The 23,085-nt window shown below is 40.6% G+C and overlaps 1 protein-coding gene across 1 annotated transcript in view; it reads left to right on the top strand.

The window, feature by feature from the left end:
- The window catches only part of Ppm1d (protein phosphatase, Mg2+/Mn2+ dependent 1D), a 38,719-nt gene extending 16,345 nt beyond the window's left edge, over positions 1 to 22,374 (top strand). The window contains exons 3-6 of the mRNA XM_041665816.1: positions 5,559 to 5,683; positions 12,807 to 12,997; positions 16,597 to 16,857; positions 20,944 to 22,374. Coding sequence (XP_041521750.1) covers positions 5,559 to 5,683; positions 12,807 to 12,997; positions 16,597 to 16,857; positions 20,944 to 21,501 — 1,135 coding nt within the window. The 3' untranslated portion in view covers positions 21,502 to 22,374. The remainder of the gene's footprint in view (positions 1 to 5,558; positions 5,684 to 12,806; positions 12,998 to 16,596; positions 16,858 to 20,943) is intronic.
- Positions 22,375 to 23,085: the final 711 nt, after the last annotated feature.

Genomic DNA, 23,085 nt, shown 5'->3' with positions numbered 1-23,085 from the left:
TTGGAGCAGAGGCAGGGAGACTGCTGCAGGTTAGAGGCCAGCCTTGTCTATAAAGCAAGTTCCTGACCAGCCAAGGCCACCTAGCAACATCCTGTGTCAAAAAAGCTCTTTAGTTGTAATTTTTGTGACTAGATTCCTGGGAATTCTTACTAAGGATTGCTTTCAAGGTCCTTTGTCTTTGAAATTGCTGTCTTGAATACTTCTATTGTTTTTTTTCTGTTACCTGTAGTCTTAAATGAATCTGCTTTCAGGGTATAGGCTATTTAATCTTATCAGAGATAGTTGTACATATACTTGGGTCTTTTTCCATGTTTGTTTTGTCTTTCATATACTAGTACTGTAATCTCTCTCACCTCTGTGTGTGAGAGAGGGAGACACAGACGCAGGGAGGATCTCATGCACCCTACTGCTGTTTTTTCTCTAGTTCCCCACAGTATTCATTCTTTCATTTATTCATTCATTTATTTTTGAGGCAAGGTCTCACCCCATTCCCCCACAATGTCTGTCTGTCTGTCTGTCTGTCTGTCTGTCTATCTGTTTTTGAGACAGGGTCTCACTATGTACCTCTGGCTGTCCTGGAACTTATTATGTAGACCAGGTTGGCTTGGATCTCTCAGAACTCTGCCTACCTCTGCTTACTGATTGCTGGGATCAAGCGCGTGTGCAACCATACCCAGCCCCTATAATCTTTTAAATTGAGTCATTATTTGATTTTTTTGTCATTTCTGGAGATCAGACCTAGGTCCTGTTATGCAAATGCTCTGCTGCTGAGTTGTCACTAGTCTCTCTCGTTTTTTGTTTGTTTTTTGAGACAGGGTTTCTCTGTGTAACCTGGAACTCAGTTCTGTCCTGGAACTCAGAGATCTGCCTGCCTCCCTCCCAAGTGCTGGGACTAAAGGCTTGTGCCACCATGCCCAGCATGTCACTAGTCAGTCTCTCTCTCTCTCTCTCTCTCTCTCTCTCTCTCTCTCTCTCTCTAAGATTCATTTATTTATTATGTATACAGTGTTCTGTGTGCATATATGCCTGCATGTCATATGAGACACCAGATATCATTACAAATGGTTGTGAGCTACTATTGCTGGGAATTGAACCCAGGACCTCTGGAAGAGCAGCCAGTGCTGTTAACCTCTGAGCCATCTCCAGCCCCATTAGTTTCTTACTACACATTTTTAATATTGGTGTGCCTGATACCTTCTTAGTTTTTTTAGGAAAATATTTTTCTAGTTTATATTTAATTTTTAATAATCTATTTAGCTTTTATTTTATGTGCATTGGTGTAAAGGTGTCAGATCCCCTGGAACTGTAATTACAGACAGTTGTGAGCTGCCATGTGGGTGCTGGGAATTGAACCTGGGTCCTCTGGAAGAGCAGCCAGTACTCTTACCTGCTGAGCCATCTCTCCAGCCCCTATTTTATTTATTTTTTTAACTTGAATCTTTAAAGTTATATTTTCTTTCATTTTTTTAATAGCCTTTAAAAAGAGTTTATGGTTTTTGCCTTTTCCCTTAAAAATACCATCTGGACAGTTGGACACATGCTTTTTGCCATTTGAGAACAGGTGTCTTTTTGCAAAAATTGAGCCATTTTATGATCAGTTATTTCCTGTCTTCCCTCTGTCCCGACCTAGGCAGTTGGCCAGCACTCTTGTTTTTCCAGCCTTCTGTTGATGCACAGTCAGCTCTCTGCATGTCAGGCTGTTCTCTCCATTTGCCTCTTAATACATAACAGCAGCAGGGTATGCAGTAAAAGCAGTAGCTTGCAACATTGCTTTGGTTTTAGACTTTTTTTTTCTTAAACAGCACATTATTTGTTGTGTTTCTTAGACACCCAAAGACCATAATACCCTTGCTAATATAATTTCTAGGGAGTTCCTAATTTGTATTGGAGACAGCTGCTGGAATTGCTTCCAACCGGAGGCTTGCCCTGTCAGTAGTCTTTGAGAAAGAACACTGACTTTAAGATGACTTGAAAACAGAATGTTGGCGTCTATTCTCATTGTATTTCTCCTGTTTCATGTGCTTGTGAATGTCCAATGTACTTTATTCTACCTCCAATTGAGCCTCAGCATTGAATAAGCATAAGAAATGACTGCCCCCTGAGTAAATTGGGAGTGTGGGGACCATGGAAGAGGGTCAAAGGAGAGGGGAGAGAAAAAGAGGAGAGGAGAGAAAAATATATGGTTAAATAAGAACAATAAAACATTAAATGACTGCCTGTGGATGGAGGGCTCCTGGCCACCGGCTAGCTCTATCCAAAATAATTACATGGAAATTATATTCATTTTAAACACTGCTTGGCCCATTAGCTCTAGCCTCTTACTGGCTAATTCTCACATCTTGATTAACCCATTTCTAATAATCTGTGTGTAGCACCATGAGGTGGTGGCTTACCAGGAAGGATCTTAACCTGCATCCATTTTGGAGAGGAGAGCTATATCGTCTGCTCACTTCCCTTCTTCCCAGCATTCTGTTCTGTCTACTCCATCTATCTAAATCCTTCCCTATTAAAAAGCCAAGGCAGTTTCTTTATTAACCAATGAAAGTAACACATAGACAGATGACCCACCTACATCAACTGCCCTTGGTCTTCTAACTCTCCCTGTCTATAGAAATGAAAGTTGAATTTATTCTCCAAAACAATGGTGAATGAAGGACTTTCTGGAGTTCTGTTCTGTATTGACATTTACAGCTCTGTGTTGATATTTCTGCTTATTCTATACTTGTTTCAGTCTTTAACTGTACTATTGTCATATCACTGGTGACCACTGGCCACTGCTTAAGTTTAATAAAAATTATAGACTCAGGGCTGGAGAGATGGCTCAGTGGTTAAGAGCATTGCCTGCTCTTCCAAAGGTCCTAATTTCAATTCCCAGCAACCACATGGTGGCTCACAACCATCTGTATGAGGTCTGGTGCCCTCTTCTGGCCTGCAGGCATACATGCAGACAGAATATTGTATACATAATAAATAATTAAATATTTAAAAAACATTATAGACTCAGTTCCTCATTTCCTACTTAGTGTTTGCTATCATTGTGGTTAGTGTAGGACAGAATGAACATTTCCCACTGTTGCTCAGATCTCTTGGCTTGGTCCTATTTTTTGTTGCTTATCTTCTACTTTCTTTCATTTAGTCTTATTTGGGATTGTATGTGTCATGGAAAGTGTGTGGAGGTCAGAGGATAATTAGGAAGTTTGTCTTTGCCTTCCACTTTATTTGAGACAGGGTTTCTTAGCTCTTTTTTTTTTTTTTTTCTGTCAAATACACCATGCCGGTGACCAGAAAGCTTCCTGGAATTCTCCTATCTCCCTGTAGGAATTCTGGGATTGCAGACATCCCTGCATCTGTGCCTGGCTTTTACATGAGTCCTGGAGATCTGGGTTCAGGTTTGAGACAGGGTTTTTCTGGAATAGCCCTGGTTGTCCTGGAATGTTGCAGGGAGTGGGGGGCCCTTTGTCCCGGCAGCCTGGCTAGCTTACACCCGAAATAACCACACAGAAAATGTATTATTAAAACACTACTTGGCTATTAGCTCTAACTTCTTATTGGCTAACTCTTACATATTAGTTTAACCCGTCTCCATTAATCTGTGTATTGCCACATGCCTGTGGCTTACCGGCAAGATTCTAACTAGCGTCTGTCCGAGGCAGAGGATCCATGGCTTCTCTCACTCTGCCCTTCTTCCCAGCATTCAGTTCTGTCTTTTCCGCCTACCTAAGTTCTGTCCTATCAGGCCCAAAGCAGTTTCTTTATTCATTAACCAATGAAAACAACACATGAACAGAAGAACCTCCTACACCACTGGAACTCCTTTTGTAGACCAGGCTGGCCTCGAACTCACAGAGATCCTCCTACCTCTGTCTCTTCAGTGCTGGAAGTAAAGGTGTGCATCTTGTGGATAGAACCGTGGTTGTCAGGCTTGGTGGCAGGCACTTTTACCTCCAGAGCCATTTTGTTGGCCCTTCTCCTCAATTTTATTTGGAGATACATTCCCTGTTGTCCATGTACCCGTACATTTGATGATCCTCCTACTCAGTCTTTTTAGTAGGTGAGATTACAGGCATCCACACCACCACACTTCAGGAACTGCTTTGTCTACCTGTTTTTTGAGACGGTCTCTCACTTTGGCCTGACCTTGCTGATTTGTGTTAGCCAGCGAGCTCCAGGTGTCCTCATTTCTGCCTCCCCAGTGCTGCCTTCATCCTAAGTGTGTGCTACCAGCACCACCTTGTCTTTATTTTTTTGGTTCCTGAGGATAGAACTCAAGTTTTTCTGTTTTTGCAGACTCTTTATTGACTCAGCTATCTTTGTAGTTCCTCTATTGGAATTTTTTAAAAAAAAAATCAGGGGGATGGAGAGGGGGATGACTTAGCAGTTAAGAGCACTGGCTGCTCTTCCAGGAGTCCTAAGTTCAATTCCCAGCAACCACATGGTAGTTCACAACCATCTATAAGCAGCAGTTCCGTGGGATCAGATGCCCTCTTCTGGCACGCAGGTGTATGTGCAGCTAATAAATCTAAAAGATTTAGAAATTTTTTTTTTAATATTTAATTATTTATTATGTATACAATATTCTTTCTGCGTGTATGCCTGAAGACCAGAAGAGGGCACCAGACCTCATTACAGATGGTTGTCAGCCACCATGTGGTTGCTGGGAATTGAACTCAGGACCTTTGAAAGAGCAGGCAATGCTCTTAACCGCTGAGCCATCTCTCCAGCCCTTAGAAAATTTTTGTGTATGTGTATGTCAGAGGGTATACTGCAGAGAAACCATGATTAATTTGAAATAAGTGTCAATTTTCTTTTAAGTAAATCTCAGCAATACCAAGCACAGAATGAGCAACCAGTTCAATAATACTTTTAATTTTTTTCCCAAATAATTAACTGTACTTATGAAAGTTTAAGGTACCCTGTGGTAACTAAATTTTTGTATACTAATTAACGGTCTTATTGTTTTATGGCAAAGTTGTAGGAGGATTTTCCTATTCTGTAACTCCCATATGTGTATCTATAAAGCTCTTCTGTTCTCCAGGGCTAGTTTCATACTTTGAAATGTATAGGAATCTTTAGTCCAAGCAGACATTGAACCTTCTGCCACTACCTTCCAAGGGATTAGTCTGAGTCACCATGCCCAGTTCCTATTAATCTGCAAGTCAGAAACATTGCAGCTGACATCCTTTTGTTTCTCTCATCTTTAAGAAATTGGAAAACTTTTAAATTTATCTTAAGTAAATGCTTTCCATCTATTGACTCTCTTTTTCACCTTCCCTGTTAAATTTGAGTCCTGTCGTCCTGGGCTTTTCTTTGTCCTAGCTCTTCATTTTCATATTATTTGCAGTTGGTTCTGTTTGGCCTACTCTAGTCAAATTTTTTTCATGTAAATTCTACACTGTTTTGTTTGTCTTTTTATAAGCCGGAACCTTGGCTTATTATATCTTTGTACTTGAAACATGTTATTTTATGATAATGTAATCTCTTTTTATTAATTCCTTACATATCAGGCTTGGTTATATTTTAATAATTTAAACTACTTATGAACTTTGTTCACTTTTTAGTGTGATGAACAAGTCTGGAGTGAATCGTGTAGTTTGGAAGAGACCTCGGCTCTCTCACAGTGGCCCTGTTAGGAGGAGTACAGTCATTGATCAGATTCCTTTCCTGGCTGTAGCGAGAGCACTTGGTAAGATGGATTTATAATTGGTAAAATAATTTTCTATTTTCTGCATTATATAGGAGTAACAGATGATAGGGAGAGCGGAGGTCGTCTGTGGTAAGGTTAGAGATGATGAAACTATGAAAATACTTTAAATGTGAAGTAAGAGTTAAGGTATATACTTCAGCACCAGTTGTTCTTTGCTTACAATTTATGCTTGTGGTCTTCGTAATTTTCATCTATACTTAGGGATATTTAGAGATCTGTGTGTCTGTCACTTAGATACATATATACCCACATGCCTGTCTAGGCTTAATGGTGTAATTAAAACTATTTTTTAATATTCTTACTTACTTCAACCCTTAATATCCTTAAGCTGCAGCAATTTGTTTTGTTTTTTAGCTAAATAAACTGTCCATGCCAAAATAAAAATAATTTTTTGTAGATATTCTGGTTTTAGAATAAAGACTAGAATTTTTTGTTTTGTTTTTATATTATTTAGTTTTGAATATAATGAACAGATTTATTAAGGAAAATTTAGAGAACTCCCAATAGTAGGAGGGGCTCAATGGGAAGAATATCCTTGTCTAATTTTTGAAATGATCTTGCCAGGAGGTGGTGGCGCACACCTTTAATCCCGGCACTCAGGAGGCAGAGACAAGTGGCTCTCTGTGAGTTCAACGTCAGTCTGGTCTTCAGAGCTAAGGTTGATCTGATATCACTGTATGGCCCTGTGTGACCTTGTCTTCACAATGATTCTCCTACTTCAGCCTCTCAAGTGGCTGGGCTTCTAGGCGTGAGTCAACACACATTGCTGAGACTAGAGAATTACAGCTAATAAAATAGCTGCATTGGCTATCATAAGATAGTTTTTCTAAAGAAAATTTTTGGGGCTGGAGAGATGGCTCAGCAATTAAGAGCAATGACTACTCTTCCAAAGTACCTGGGCTCAAGGGTTCAATTCCCAGCACCGACATAGGAGCTCACAATGGTCTGTAACTCCAGTTCCAGAGGATCCGACACCCTCACACAGGCAAACACCAATGCATGTAAAGTTAAAGATGATAAAATAACAATTTATTTCTGAAGTAGGTACCCGAGTACCCCAGTGTCTGGTGTTTTGGTAGGCTTTGGAAGTGTAATGCAGTTAGTCAGGCTGTTGTCACAGAATAATGCCAGGTAGTTAGGGAGTTACAGTAGGCCATGAAGTAGTAGTAGATGGAGTGACTTTAGAGTAGGAAGGTTCCTTGAATGAAAGAAACGGTGGTGCAATAAAGAAGAATTTAGAAAGGGAAAAGTTCTTTACACAATGTGACTGAAATGCCACTTTTAGGGAGTATTATTTTAGCTGTATCTTGAAAGAAAGGAAAGGGCTGGTTATGTGAAAAATATTTCAGGCATGGATCCTGACCTGGGGAAGATTGTATAGTCTATCAGGAGTTGTCAAAGTGCTGGGCTGAAATGTGGTTCAGTTGCTAGAGTGTCTGCCTAACACATTCAAAACCCAGAGTTTGATCCCAGTACTGAGTAAACCAGGTGTTATGGTTCATACACCTCCCAAAAGGATCAGAAGTTCAAAGTCATCTTTAATTACATAATGAGCTTGATTCAAGTCTGTTGGCATACAAGACAGACTGTCTCAAAAGTGAACAAAAAGGCTTCAGTTGGTGAGGTAGACATAAGTTGCAGTCAAAACACAGGCACACTGAAAGTATTGTGATTTTGAGACTAGATAATAAAAAACTATAAGGGATAGTTGACTGTTCCATGTCTCCCATGATGAGAAGGACATGGTATCCTTTATGTACTATTCTGCCCAAGAATAGTAAGCTCAGTCTAGATTTTTAAAAGTCTAGAGAAATGATAGTCTGGTTGAAGTGGCTTGTGCCTTTAAAGGAGGTGAAGTTAGGTAGAACTTGGTGAGTTCAGGCCAGCCTGGTCTACTTGGAGTTTCATGTTGGCTGGGACCCTGCCTCACTTAATAAGCAATTATATTACAGGTAAATACTATCATGAGCATAATGTGGTGGCTCATGCCCGTAATCCCAGTGGTCAGAAAGCAGAGGGAGGAGGATTCTTCAAGTTTGAGACTAGCCTGGTCAGTGAGCTCCTGGTTAGCTAGAACTACATAGTGAGATTCTGTCTCCAAAACTCAAAAATACTAACTAAAGGTTAAAGATGCTTTTCATTATACCTGATACCTGACTTTGATCTCTGGGTTCCATGTGGTTGGAGAGAGTGCCCCCCTCCCTCAAGTTGTTCTCAGATCTCCATGTGCATCTCATGGCACATGTATATCCCCACACACGTGTACACATACCCAACTAAATTGAATGGAGAACATGTTTATAAACAACTGACACAGTGGCTATACATATGGAAAAACATTCAACTTCACTAGTATAAGAGAAATGTGAATCAAAACTGCATTGAAATCTCATTTTACTCTAGTCAAAATGATCATCGTGTAGAAAATACCAAATACAGGTGAGGATGTTGACTAAACAAGTAGGGAAAAGTGTCAAAATTGAATCTAGGTGATAGGTCTTCTTGGTCTTTTGTTTTTTTTAGAGACAGGATTTCTCTGTGTAACAGGTCTGATTGTCCTGGAACTTGTGTTATAGACCAGGCTGGTCTTGAACTCACAGAGATCCTCCTGTCTCTGCCCCTTGAGTGCTGGGATTAAGGGCCATCACTACCACCTGCCTTTGTCTTATTTTTTAACCTTATTTTTGACAATTTTATCACTGTGTATAGTGTATTTTGTTTGTAGTCATCCTCATTGCCTCCTTTTGTTCTCATCCCCCTGCTTCTGATTCCTGAGAATTGAGATTAGATGTGTTCAAGCCTAGACACATCTGCAACTTTTGTATGTTGAGACAGTGTCTTGCTATGAAGCCCTAGAAAGCTGTAGAGCAGTGGTTTTCAACTTCCCTAATCTTGCAACCCGTTACTACAGTTCCCCACGTTGTGGTGACCTCAACCGTAAAATTATTTTCATTGTTACTGCATAACTAATTTTGCTACTGTTCTGAATCCTAATCAAACATCTGATAATCAGGATGTCTGATATGCAACTGCTGTGAAAGGGTCGTGCAGGCCTAATGGGGTCAGGACTCACAGGATGAAAACCTCTGGCCTTGAATTTACAATCTCCCCTGAACTTACATTGACTTGACTTTATTTATATTCTAGTCTTGACTTGACTCTTCCTGCCTCTTTCTTTGGGTTACACCCAACTAATTTTTGCCATTTTAGTTGATAAGTCTTGAGTTATCATCATATAATAAAACTGTTATGTGTGCCTTGATCATAATAATTTCAAAATCAGGAGGTAGGTATGATACTTCTAGTTTCAGCATTTATGGAGGCTGAGACCAGGAGATATGTTTGAGGCCAGCCCAGTGAGACCTGCTTCAGCCCCTCCCCACTCCGAAAATAAGTAATGCATTGGGAACTGGAACTATATACTAGTTGTAGATTGCTCTCCTAACATGTCCAAGGCCCAAAGTTTGATCCCCCACACATCACCCCACCACATAGGAGACACATCAGTTATTCCTGAGTAGTTTGTTGTTCTTTTCAGTGCTAGATTGAACCTTACACATACCAGACAAGTGTTCTTAACCACTCAACTATGCCAGATGTCTCTGAACAGATAACTATTTAGTGCTGTGTGTATGAAGTACAATAAGGACAAGATCTTTATCCTGCTGAGCTAAGGAGGGAGAAGGACATTCATCAAGTGATTGTTTGCATGAAGAACTGGGCTGTTAACTACTTATATCTCAGCTGTCCTTTTCACTCGGGAAGTGTAGCCAGGAGGCTGTGAGTTCAAGACCAGTGTCTTTAAGATATTATCTCAAAAACAATAAGAAACAAACAAGCAAATAAAAAAAAAGAGGGAAAAGTTTCACAGAAGTTGAACACTTCCTTGACCTGACCTAGGTCTTGGGTTCAACACCTAGCACAACAAGAGACAGAAGGATATGTTGTGTACATTTACAGAGTTGTGTATCTAACACCATCCCTCAACTGTGTACTCATGATATGTAGGGACTGAGGGGTGAAGAGTAGGTGCACACGTGCCATAATGCTCTCAAACAGGTTAGAGAACATCTCCCCAAAATTTCCTCCATCATGTGGGTGCTGGGGATTTAGTTCAGGAAGTCAGACTTGGTGGCAAGTGCTTTTAACGACCAAATCATCTCATTGACTCATTTTTCTGTTTTTGATTCCCCCCCCCTTCCTTTTTTGTTTTTTGTTTTTAAGGTTGAGTCTCATATAGTACAGGTTAAGTTGGAGAATTGGCCGTGTGACTGAGCTAGCCTAAACTCTTGATTCTCCTGCCTCTACTTCACAAGTGTTAGTAGTATAATCATTGATTCTTCACCATGATGGGCTTCAAGATTTATGTCCTAACAAGTTATGTTGATTGTAGTTTTGGGAATAGATCACTGAAGCAGGTATTGGGAACCTCGTGATAGGTTAGCCACAGGGTGGAGGACAGTTTGTGGGAAGTTGGTTGAAGATCTAACATTTGCTGTTTTCTGTGGACTTGCTAGCTTAGCTGTCAGGTGCCACACACAGAATCAAGCAAAGAAGAGCTCTCTGGAACCAGAGAGACTGCTCCTGGAGCCCTTTCAGCACCCTCTGCTGAGGGAAAAGGGGAAATGACCACCCAGTTGGCAACCAGCACCAATGCGGGAGGATCCTCCTCTGAACTACAGAAATGATATTCTGTGATTCAATTAGGGAACTGGCTAGAAGTATGACTTGTGATGAGCTTAAATTCAGACTCCAGGGATTTTTTTAAAAAAATATTTATTTATATGTATACAATATTCTGTCTGTGTGTATGCTCGAAGGCCAGAAGAGGGCACTAGACCCCATTACAGATGGTTGTGAGCCACCATGTGGTTGCTGGGAATTGAACTCAGGACCTTTGGAAGAGCAGGCAATGCTCTTAACCTCTGAGCCATCTCTCCAGCCCCGACTCCAGGGATTTTTACTAATGAATTTTAAGTAATCGGAAACATTGTCTCAAATACTTTTTAGATCAATCATAAGAAGCCTGTCTTCTGTGTGTTGGGTGCATAATGCGCTTTTTCGTTCTTTTTTCCTTTTTATTTTCTCTTGTGTAACAACCCTAGCTGTTCTGGAACTAGCTCTCTTAGTTCAGGCTGGCCTCGAACTCAAAATCCACCTGCTTTGCCTCCCGATTGTTGGGATTAAAGGCGTGAGCCACCACAGCCCGGCAATTTATTTTATTTTTTATTTTTTTGATTTTTCAAGATAGAGTTTCTCAGTGTAGCCCTGGCTGTCCTGGGCCTCACTCTGTGAACTAGGCTGGTCTTGAACTCACTGAGATCTGCCTGATTCTGCCTCTTGAGTGCTAGAATTAAAGGCGTGTGTCATTATGCCTGGCATGATATGGCCCAGAACAAGCCTGTTTTGTAGTCTGCTTTAATTTTTTTTTTCATTTAAAAAATTTTGTGTGTAGGTGTTTTCCTTGCAGGTATGTCTGTGTACCATGTATACATGCAGTGCCCTTAGAAGCCAGCTGAGGGTTCCAGATCCCATGAGACGGGAGTTACTGATGGGTGTGAACTGCCATGTGGATATGGGAATTGAACTGTAATCCTCTGTAAGAGCAGCCAGTGTGCTCTTAACTACTGAGACATCTCTCCAACCCCTGCTTTCTGTCTTCCTAATGCTCATTCTTATAAAAAAAATTTAGCCAGGTGGTGGTAGCGCACACCTTTAATCCCAGCACTCGGGAGGCAGAGGCAGTTGGATCTCGGTGAGTTTGAGGCCAGTGTGGTCTACAGAGTGAGTTCCAGGACAGGCTTCATAGCTACTGAGAAACCCTGTCTTGAAAAACTTAGAAAAAAATTATTTATGTATTTGTATATGTGCAATGCATGCCACAGCACACATGTGGAGGTCAAAGGACAACTTTTGAGAGTCAGTTCTGTCCTTCCACTGTGTGGGTCCCAGGGATAAAACTCAGGTTGTCAGGTGTGGCAGCGATCACCCTTAGTGATTGAACTATCTCACTGGCCTAGTGCCTATTAAATCTGTATTGTCCATATTAAATTTCTTTTAATTAAAAAGGGAGGAAGTGGGCTGAGAAAAGATAACCATTCATAAACAAATAATTTATTTGGTGTTCTCAGTAAAAGTGAAGTTACCCATGAATAATTTTCTCCTATTCAATCTATCTGTATTTTTTATTATCCTGCTGGGCTGAGAAGGAATTCCAGCATAATAGAAGTGGCAGTTAAGGCATAGTGTCCTTTTTTTGTTGTGCTTAAAAGAGTTAATAAGTATATACTTAATTATTTACCTCTGTTTCTAGGGATCACACCCAGGTCTTTGCATATGTGCAACAAGCTCTCTGGTTTCTGATGTATATCTTTACCCCATGGCATTGTTTTTATTTTAAAGTTTTTTCACTGGTATAGAAATTGTACCTAGTGCTGGGTTACAGAAAGTCATATTTATTTGTTTGTCTGCCTGTCTGGTTTTTTTTTTAAAAAAAAAAAAACAAAAAAACCAGGGTTTCTCAGCATAGCCCAGGTTGGTTTGGAATTCACTCTGTAGACCAGGGTGGCCTTGAACTCACAGAGATCAACCTACCTCTGCCTCCCAAGTGCTGTGGTAAAGGCGTGCACCACCACCACCGCCACCAGCCTAAGGTAGTTTTTATTTAAGTATGTCTGTACTTTGAGCTAATTGTCTCCCATACCCTCTTACCGGCATTCTTCATGCTCCCTTTCTCATTAGTCCCCATTGTTTTCTTCCCTAGACAGTTTTATTTCTAATTTTCTTCCGTAAATACCTGATGTTATGTACTTGCTTAAAACCTAGGAACCACGAAAGAGAGAAACCATGGGATATTCTGATACTGCTTAGTTCATCTTGCATTTTTCCTTAGCACTACTTAAAGGTTAAGGAAGATGTTTGCTGCAAATCCCCATGCTAGTTTTTCAGCATGGTGAGGGAATTCTCTTGTCCCTAGTATGTTTACATGGGTTTTGAATATTATCAGTGCTGTTCTGCACCTATTGGAATAGACCTGGGGATTCTGCCAATGTGACACTCTTACCTTGAAAGTAATAACTGTACCTTCTGCTCCTTCATCCAGGTGACTTGTGGAGCTATGATTTCTTCAGTGGTAAGTTTGTGGTATCACCTGAACCAGACACAAGTGTTCACACTCTTGACCCCCAGAAGCACAAGTATATTATCCTGGGAAGTGATGGACTTTGGAATATGATTCCACCTCAAGATGCCATTTCCATGTGCCAAGACCAAGAGGAGAAAAAATACTTAATGGTGAGAAGTGACTCAGTGGTTTGATGAAGTGTTTGGGTTATGTTGTTCATGGTGGGGAGTCTAGCCTAGGATGTTTGTCTTGTGTCTCATCATTTTTTTCTGAACAAACCTCATAACCATTTACAGTGACTGTTTTCCTTTTCCCATATACCTTTCAACCACCAGGTTTTTTTGTTTCTGTGTACTTGTCTACTTTGGATATTTTCTACGAGTATGATCATATACCACAGCACCTTTTTAATCTAGTATTTGTTTAGTATAATGTGTAGAGTGTTTTTTTGTTATGCTCACTTCATGAGCTCCCCCAGAGACCACCAGGAGTCCAAGTTTGTATGCAAAATCAAAGAGCCTTTATTACAAGCTTGAGCCTGGGCTCTCTGTCCTTTCTGACACAGCTGGATCAGGGAGAGCACTGAGCTCAGCTATGGCAGGGTTTTTAAGGAGTAAAGGATGGGGAAGGGGAAGGGAATTCTGAATTCAGATGGGGGTTGAACTCCTGAGTGAGGTGACAAAAGTCATATCAAACAGGGATTGGTACTGGTGTTGCTGTAAGGAAATTAGCAACCTATGTACAAGTTAGGTAAGCTATTCCTAATGTTCTGGAGCATCTAGTACTCGTTTGTCTCAACTCTGATTGGTCACCCATAGGGTACAGTTTGTGGCTCTTCCTGGTTATTGTAATAGAGAGGTCTAGTCCCAGTATTGTTAGTTTGCAGCCTGTCATGGCTGCACTGATGTTATGTTAGGCCTCTTCAGTTTGTCCTCCGGCACAAGGTTTGGATTCAGAATGTAACAGATGCTAGGCAAGTGCGTTAACCCTCCAGTGTTTTTTTGTTTTATTGGTTTTTTTTTTTTTAAAACTTTACTGAGATAGGGTCTTTCCTAAATTGATAAGGTTGACCTAAAATTTGGCTCTAATTTTGGAATTAATCCTTCTGCCTTACCTTCCTGATAGTTAGGATTACATGCATACACTACCATGCTTCGTGTTCAATCCCCAGCACCTAATAAGGAAATCAAAGAGACTGTATAAATCTTAATCTCATCAAATTGTGAGTTAGTTAAAGCTAAGTGTTGTTGAAATCCATTTTTATTGCCCAGAGACTTAGTGTTTTGCAGTTAGTGGTTATTGGATAACAAAGATGAGATAACTTGTGGGGCGGTGCTGGTGCATGACTTTATTCCAGCACTGGGGAGACAGGCAGCCTGGTAGACATAGTGAGTTCCAGAGCTATAGAGAGAGACCCAGTCTCAGAAAAGAAAAAAGCTGTGTGGATTGTTTTTCTCCATGCAGCTTTGCTGGGAAGTAGAACAGATCTTCTGAAAAAGTGAAAGGCAAAGGAATTCATCACAGTGAGTCCTTCTTATCGCTGGTGGTGCAGTGGTGAACCCTGTGTCCTGCAGAGTTTGGGAACCCAGGAGTTATCGGTGAACACTGGCGCAGCCCTTAGTCAGTCTTATCACTTTTTTCTACCTTTTATAGACCAGGCTAGCCTTGAACTCGAACTGATTCACCTGCCTTTGCCTCTTGAGTTGCTGGGATTTTTGGCCTGGTTTGGATTTTTTGAGATAACCTCCATTGTAGCTCAGTCTGGTTTCAGACTCAGAGCTGAGGCTGGCCTGGCACTCCTGACCCTCCTGTCTTCATTCCTAAGTGGTAGGATTACAGGTGTGCCCCATTATGCATGTTTCTCCTTTTTATCACTGAAATTAGAATCCTTTTCCCAAATGGTGTACAGGAATTTAATAGGAGTGGTTTTTCTTTTATGGTTCATAAAATGTTTCTGTAACTCAAAACTCATGATAATTCCACATTAAAACCACTTCTGAGTGTAGTGTTGAGCATCTATAATCATAATACCTGGGATATGAGGCAGGAAGACTGCCAGTTCCAGGCCAGCCTTGGCTACACAGTGAGCTCCAGGATGTTGTGGGCTGTGAGTTATCAGTGTGGGTGCCTGTTCTTGGGCACCAGTGATTTCCCTACTGTTTTCTGAGTCTGGTACTGCTGGAACATGTCACCATGGTGGGCTCAGAAGCTCCTTTTTTAGAAAATTGGCTCCTGCAGCATTTTTTCTACCATGCCTATTTGCCCTTTTTTTTGTTTGTTTGTTTTTGTTTTGTTTTGTTTTTTGATTTTCCAAGATAGGGTTTCTCTGTAGCTTTGGAGCCTGTCCTGGACCTAGCTCTTGTAGTCCAGGCTGTTCTCGAACTCACAGAGATCCACCTGCCTCTGCCTCCTGAATGCTGCAATTAAAGTCATGTGCCACCACTGCCCGGTGCCTAATTGTCTTATTTGTTAATTATATTTATAATAATTTACTTGCTTTTAAAGATGACTTCTCGGGGGCTGGAGAGATGGCTCAGTGGTTAAGAGCATTGCCTGCTCTTCCAAAGGTCCTGAGTTCAATTCCCGGCAACCACATGGTGGCTCACAACCACCTGTAAAGAGGTCTGGTGCTCTCTTCTGGCCTGCAGACATACACACAGACAGAATATTGTATACATAAATAAATAAATGTTTAAAAAAAAAAAAAAAAAAAAAAAAAAAAAAAAAAAAATAAAGATGACTTCTCTGTTGGAACACTCAGTCCTTTAAAAAAAAAAAAAAGACTTCTCTGTAACTTTCCTAAAGTTAGACAAGACCAAATTTCTTGATTAAAGAGATAAAACTACAAGAATCAACACTTGTTGCTGTTTATTTTCAGGTTGGTCTCTCTTTATATTCCAGCCTGGTAGAAACCTCCTTTTTAGCCTTTCCAGGGCTGAGATTAGAGGCTTGTACCATTACTCTGGCACACGTGTGTCAAATTTAACCACAAGATAAGATCTTTCTTCTTCTTCTTCTTCTTCTTCTTCTTATTATTATTATTATTATTATTATTATTACTATTATTATTATTTTAAATTTTTTAGGCTGGGTCTCTATAGCCCTGGCTGTCCTAGAACTTATCAGGCTGGCTTCAAACTCAGAGATCTGCCTGTCTCTTTCTTGGAGTGCTGGGATTAAAAGTGTGCTCTGTCAACCTTATTTTATTTTTTAAATTTACAGATGCATTATTTTAACATGATTATAGAGCTTGGATAGTGTTTGAGAATTGAATTTTATTTACTTATTTGGTCATACTTAGCATTGTTTTTTTTTTTTTTTTTTTTTTTTTTTGGTTTTTTCGAGACAGGGTTTCTCTGTGGTTTTGGAGCCTGTCCTGGAACTAGCTCTTGTAGACCAGGCTGGTCTCGAACTCACTGAGATCCGCCTGCCTCTGCCTCCCGAGTGCTGGGATTAAAGGCGTGCGCCACCACCGCCCGGCCTTAGCATTGTTTTTAATAAAAGCATTTTTTACATTTTGTTTTGTTGTGTTTATGCATGTTGTTGTCTGTGTGTGTTTGTCAGAGAGCAGCTTGAAGGGGAGCTGGTCCCTCCTACCTTTGGGTCTAGGAGACTGAACTGGAGAAGTTGAGTCATTAGACTTGGTGACAGACACCTTTTCCCATTGAGACATCTCACCAGATCCACCTAGGTTTTTCATTTGGTATGTATGTATTGGTAAATTAATGAGAGTTAATGTTCTTCCTTCTCCTTGTTCTTTTAAATATAGGGTGAGCAAGGCCAGTCCTGTGCCAAAATGCTTGTGAATCGAGCGCTTGGCCGCTGGAGGCAGCGTATGCTCCGTGCAGATAACACGAGTGCCATTGTAATCTGCATCTCTCCAGGAGTAGACAATCAGGGGAACTTCACCAATGAAGATGAGCTCTTTCTGAACCTGACTGATAGCCCTACTTATAACAGCCAAGAAACCTGTGTGATGACTCCCTCCCCAAGTTCTACACCACCAGTCAACGTATTCGGTGCTACTGGGGTATGTGTATGTGTGTTTAAATGTGTAGGCCAGAGAGCAACCTTTTGTCTTTCCTTAGATGCCATCTAGTTTTCTGAGTTGAGGTCTTCCTGGGACCTGGAGCTCAACCAAAAAGTTTAGACTGGCTGGTCAGCAAGTACCTTCTCAGCCTGGGATTACAACCATGTGCCACCATGTCTAGCTTTTTACATGTTGGGGATCAAACTCATGTCCTAATACCTAATACAAGGAATACTTTACTGCCTGAGATTTCCCCAGTCAGTTTCTACAGTTTGAAAGTTACATTAGTATTACATAAAATTCATGCTTAGAGTGTGTGTGTGTGTGTGTGTGTTACTTACTTTTCTATTGCTGATAAAACACCATGATCAAGACAACTTATAAAGAACTTATAAAATATTTAATTTGGCTAAGAGTTTCAGAGGGTTAGAGTCTATGTGTATGAGTGTTTTGCTTGAATGTATGTCTGTTCACCCTGTGCATGCCTGGTGCCTTCAAAGGTTAGAAAAGAGCATTGGATTCCCAGGAGTGGAAGTATGGATAGTTGTGAGCTGCTGTGTGGGTATTAGGAATTGAATCTGGGTCCTCTGGAAACACAAGTACTCTTTAAGATTTATTTATTTATTATGTATACAATGTTCTGTCTACATGTATGCCTACATGCCATAAGAGGGCACCAGATCTCATTATAGATGGTTGCGAGTGGTTACTGGGACTTGAACTCAGGACCTGTGGAAAAAATAGACAGTGCTCTTAACTGCTGCGCCATTTGTCGGCCCTGCCCTGAGAGCTCACATCTGGATTCATAACCAAGAGAGTACTGGGAGTCTCTCAGGTCTTTTGAAACTTCAAAATCTGTCTTTGGTGACACACATTCCCCAACAAGATCATACTTCCTAATTCTTCCCAAACAGTTCTTCCAGTTGGAGACCAAGTATTCATTTTATATATTTATTTATTTGAGATAGTTTTTGTGTGTAGCCCTAGCTGTCCTGGAACTCACTCTGTAGATCAGGCTGACCTTGAATGTGTAGAGATCTGCCGTCTCTGCTTCCTGAATGCTGGGATTAAAGGCGTGCACTACCATCACTCCTCTGTTTATTTTTGGGACTAGGTCTCCTGTTGTCCTTGGTGACCTCAGGCTGGTTGTATAGCTTGAATTCCTGGTCCTCTTTCCTTCACCTCCCAAGTGCTGGGATTACAGTTATCTACAACCATCTCTAGTTAATTAAAATAGAATTTTGGATTTGAATGAAGTTCAAGAAAATGATGTATCTTTGCTATATAATTTATTTCTTGAAAGAATTCCTTTCCCGCCGGGCTATGGTGGCGCACGCCTTTAATCCCAGCACTCGGGAGGCAGAGGCAGGCGGATCTCTGTGAGTTCGAGACCAGCACTCCACTGCTAAGTTATATACCAAGTCATTACTTTGGGCTGGCCTTGACTTAATGGGACTTATGGCCCTAATGTCTTAGCTTCCTGGATTGCTATGAGCACAGGCTTCCTTCATAGTTTGAGCTGACTTATAACTTAGATCCAAGTTATTTTTCCCCCCATTGGCTGGGTATCAAACCCAGGTAAGCATTTTACCACAGAGTTGCATCCTTAACCCTTGCTCTATTTTTCTTTTCGTTTGTTTTTTTGAAACAGGTTTCTTTGTATAGTTTTGGCTGTCCTGGAACTTGTAGACCAACCTGGTCTTGAACTCACAAAAATCCACCTGTCTCTGCCTCCCAAGTGCTGGGATTAAACCCATGCACCACTATGCCTAGCTTCTTTTTAAATTTATTGCTGTGTGGGTGTGTATGTCACAGTGTGTATGAGGAGGTCAGAGGACAACTTTGTGTAGTTGTTTTTCTCCTCTTGCTTCTATGTGGGTTCTGGAGATGGAACTAGGTTTGCCAGGCTTATGTTGCAAGCATCTTTGCCTTACATACTGAACCATCTCACCAGCTCATAATACTTAAAAATCAAAATTTTTGTTTGTTTGATGTTAGTTTTTTTGAAATTGGGTCTTTTGTATCACAGGCTGCCTTTAAACTCTTTATATACCTGAAGCTGGCTGTGAACTGATTGTTTTACCTTCATCTCCTAAGTGCTGGCATTACAGGTGTGCACTTTTACACTTGGCTTGCTTAAAAGAAATTTCATGTTAGAGGTTTCTTTCCAAGGCAGGCACAGTTATGTGTGCCTCTCAGAGAGTTGGGGTAGAAGGACCATGGGTTCAAGGAAAAGTACATTACTTTCTTGTTCCCTAACAGCTCATGTTGTGATGCCTCCTGTAATTCTAGAACTTAGAGGGCTTAGACAGGAGGATCACTGCTAGTCTGAGACCACTGGGCTACAGAGTGAGATGCTGTCACAACAAACATTTCTTAGCATGTGTCTTGGGTAATATTAGCAAGACCCTATCTTGGAAAGGAAAAGGAGGGGCTGGAGAGATGTCTCAGTGGGTAAAATGCTTGATGTGCAAGCAGGATGCCTTGTGTCTGAGTTCCCAGAATCCCTGTGAAAGTTGGACATATAGTGGGAACATTTGTAATCCTATCCCCGCTGTGGGGAGATGGAGTGCAGAGCATGGGGGTCCCTGGAAACTCCCGGGCCAGCTAGCCTGGCACACACAACAGGAAACAAAAACAAAGTGACCTGTCTCAAATGAGGTGGAAGTCAAGACCAACTCGCAAGGTTACTCTCTGATCTTCACACAAGCACCCACACTCACACACTGAGATGTACACACACGTATACTGCATATACACATGCATATACACTCATACCTGGCATGGTGACACGCATGTGAAATTCTAGTGTTTGGGAAGCTGAGATGGGGGATTCTCAATTTCAAGGGCCATATGGAGAGTTTGAGATGACTCTAGGCTACATAGTGAGACTGTCTCCACAAAAGGGAAAAAAAGTCTATTGCCATTCTCGTTAAGGTCCTTTCGTGACCTGTTTTCTTAGTCGATGGGCAAATTATTATCTGAGTTTCCATTTTAACATAATTGCTTTAATTTAATTTTGTACTTCATATTTCCTACACGGATTATAGTCACAAATTAGAATTTAGGAAGTTGGTGTTTTTTGGTTTTTATTTATTTATTTATTTTTAGACAGGGTTTTTCTGTAGCTTTGAGAGCCTGTCCTGGATCTGGCTCTTTAAATCAGGCTGGTTTCCAACTCACAGAGATTTGCCTAACTCTGCCCCCTGAGTGCTGAGTTCGAGGCTAGCCTGATCTACAAGAGCTATTTCCAGGATAGACTCCAAAACTACAGAGAAACCCTGTCTTGAAAAACAAAACAAAACAAAACAAAAAAAGAGAATAGATTTTGGGCTGGCAAAGTTGACACACACTTAATCTCTGCACCAGGGAGATGAAAGCAGGCAGATCTTTGAGTTCGTTTGAGGCCAACCTGGTCTACATAGTGAGATCTAGGACAGCCAGGGAGTTAAAAAGAAAAACCCTGCCTCATTAAATAGATAAAGTAAGCAAGTAAAGAAAGAAAACATGGAGTTTGGATAAAGAAATTAAAATATAAATAGCAGTAATTTTGCTCTTTTCTGCATCTGGCACAGTGTGAATGGCTTGGTAAAGTGTGCGCTTTAGGCTATTTTAAGGAGTCTTGTTTTGAAGCCTTGAAGTATCTTACTTGGTCCAAGCTGTAGTTGAGATATACCTGTGAGCACGTGAGTCTTCTCCATCCTTTGCTACCTTTGTATTGATTACTTTCTTTGCCTCTCTCCCAACTTGGTGCAATAAATACATTGTGAAGGAAGTGAGTGTATTCCATGGTTTTGTTTTCTTTTTTTTTTTAAATATTTATTTATTTATTATATATACAATATTCTGTCTGTGTGTATGTCTGCAGACCAGAAGAGGGCACCAGACCTCATTACAGATGGTTGTGAGCCACCATGTGGTTGCTGGGAATTGAACTCAGGACCTTTGGAAGAGCAGGCAATGCTCTTAACCACTGAGCCATCTCTCCAGCCCCTGGTTTTGTTTTCTTAACAACATCATAGGAACTTAGTGTGTCATTTTATTGAACTTAAGGACAATTATTTATCTTTCCTTTTCTTTTTCTAGTCATTGGAAGAAGATCCATGGCCAAGGCTGAACTCTAAGGACCACATACCTGCCCTTGTTCGTAGTAATGCCTTCTCAGAGAAATTTTTAGAGGTCCCAGCTGAGACAGCTCGAGGGAGTATCCAGACTGTAGTGATGACCTCAAAAGATTCAGAGGCACTTGAAGAAAACTGTCCAAAAGCCCTGACTTTAAGGATTCATGATTCTTTGACTAATGCCCTGTCAGTTGGCCTGGTGCCGACCAATTCGGCAAATACCATCATGGACCAAAAAAATTTAAAGATGTCAACTCCAGGTCAGATGAAGGCTCAAGAAGTTGAAAGAACCCCTCCAGCCAATTTTAAGAGGACATTAGAAGAATCCAACTCTGGCCCCCTTATGAAGAAGCACCGACGAAATGGCTTAAGTCGAAGTACTGGGGCCCAGGCTTCGAGTCTCCCTGCAGCATCTCAGCGCAGGCACTCGGTCAAACTGACCATGCGACGCAGACTCAGGGGTCAGAAGAAGATGGGAAATCCTCTCCTACAGCAGCACCGGAAAACTGTGTGTGTGTGCTGAGATGGACCTGGAAAGTGGGTACTTCTACCTAGGATGCGAGGGCTTTTTAAACTTGGTGCCGAAGTTGAACTTTTTTTTAAGGGGATAAAATAAAGAGTATACTGTTTGACTTTTTGGAATTTAACAGTTTTATCCTGGCCTTGTACTTGCCTGTATTATAAATGTGAATTTTGTAGATGTAGGGAATAAGTTGCTGTAAAATGTGTGTAAATTTGTATCCTTTACACAAGTTCAGTCTCTTACTCTGACATAGAAATGTGACAACAGGGCTAATGTTGAAGAAAAAGCAGAAGAATCTCTAAGATTTTAAACATGGTTAAACTTTTTAAAATGCTTATTACATACTTATATACACCACTTGTGAAGAACACATGACTTTTTAAAGAAAATTAGTAAGCAACTGGAAAAGTGATGTATTTTCATAGTGATCTGTGCTCCACTTAATGTTTCCTAGGGACCATTAGTGTCTTTTAAAAATATATTATTTCTCATTTCATAATCCATAACTAAACATTTCATAGGAAAAGCATTGAGCCATGCCAGTGTAGCTGATTTTAGTCTTCTTGTCTACTTATACTATGCAGTATCTCTTAACTTCAGTAGCATTTTTCTAGAACAGTACATCTGATGTACTTACTGAAATCTCTGGCATAGAAGGAGGTGTGTGTGCCTAAAACACCATCATTTCCCAGGTTAGTGGCATTAGGACATATAGTTACCCTCTTCTAGTGTTTGCTTAAAATACGTGACATTTTTCTTGATATTTCAGTAACAGATGGTGCTGCTAATTCCCAACATTTCCTAAATTATTTTATATCATACAGTTTTCATTGACTATGTTCATCTAATAAATCAGTGAACTGTTGCTCTTTATGTTGCTGGCGTTTTGTTGGTGACTCTTCATGGTAGGTACTAACAGTCAGTTGTGTAAGATATCTGTGTTTTCTTGACTTAAAATACATATAATACTCATTTTTTGCACTGAGTTCTTATTTTAATATAGAACACATAGGAACAAACTAAATATCTAACAGTATGATTCAGTTATAGCTTGTGAGTGTTCAGTAAAACTCTGGCCCTTTCTTTGGTAATACAATAAAACCTAAAGGGAAATACTGAAGTACCAAGAGTATACACGTGTGTGTGTGTGTGTGTGTGTGTGTGTGTGTAATTGTACTCTTCAACTTTGAATTTGCAATAAGAAGCCTCATTGAGGGCTGGGGATGTGGCTGAGTAGGTAGAGTGCCTGCCTCACACATACGAAGTCTGCTTGTATATGCAATGCATAAACCAGATGTGTTGGTATTGGTCTGTAATCCTTGTACTCAGAAGGTAGAGGCAGGAGGATCAGGGATTCAAAGCCATCCTCAGCTTCAAAGTTTTAGGCCAACCTGAGATATATGAGACTGTCTCAAAACAATAATGGATAGAACAAACCAGAGAGATAAATGTGGGTTAGGCATTGTGACCAGGAAAGGTAAAAGGATTAGGGGTTTAGTATAATTGAGTGTTTGCCCTGTATTTTAAAAAACGTTATGTATGATTATTTTGCCTGCATGTAAGTATATATATACCATGTATATG

This window comes from Microtus oregoni, unplaced genomic scaffold (assembly GCF_018167655.1).
Source record: "Microtus oregoni isolate MIOR12 unplaced genomic scaffold, Mior012 000015F_ref0000493, whole genome shotgun sequence".
NCBI classification, from domain to species: Eukaryota; Metazoa; Chordata; class Mammalia; order Rodentia; family Cricetidae; genus Microtus; species Microtus oregoni.
Note: the sequence above shows the minus strand (reverse complement) of the source record. Positions and strands in the feature narration are given on the sequence as shown.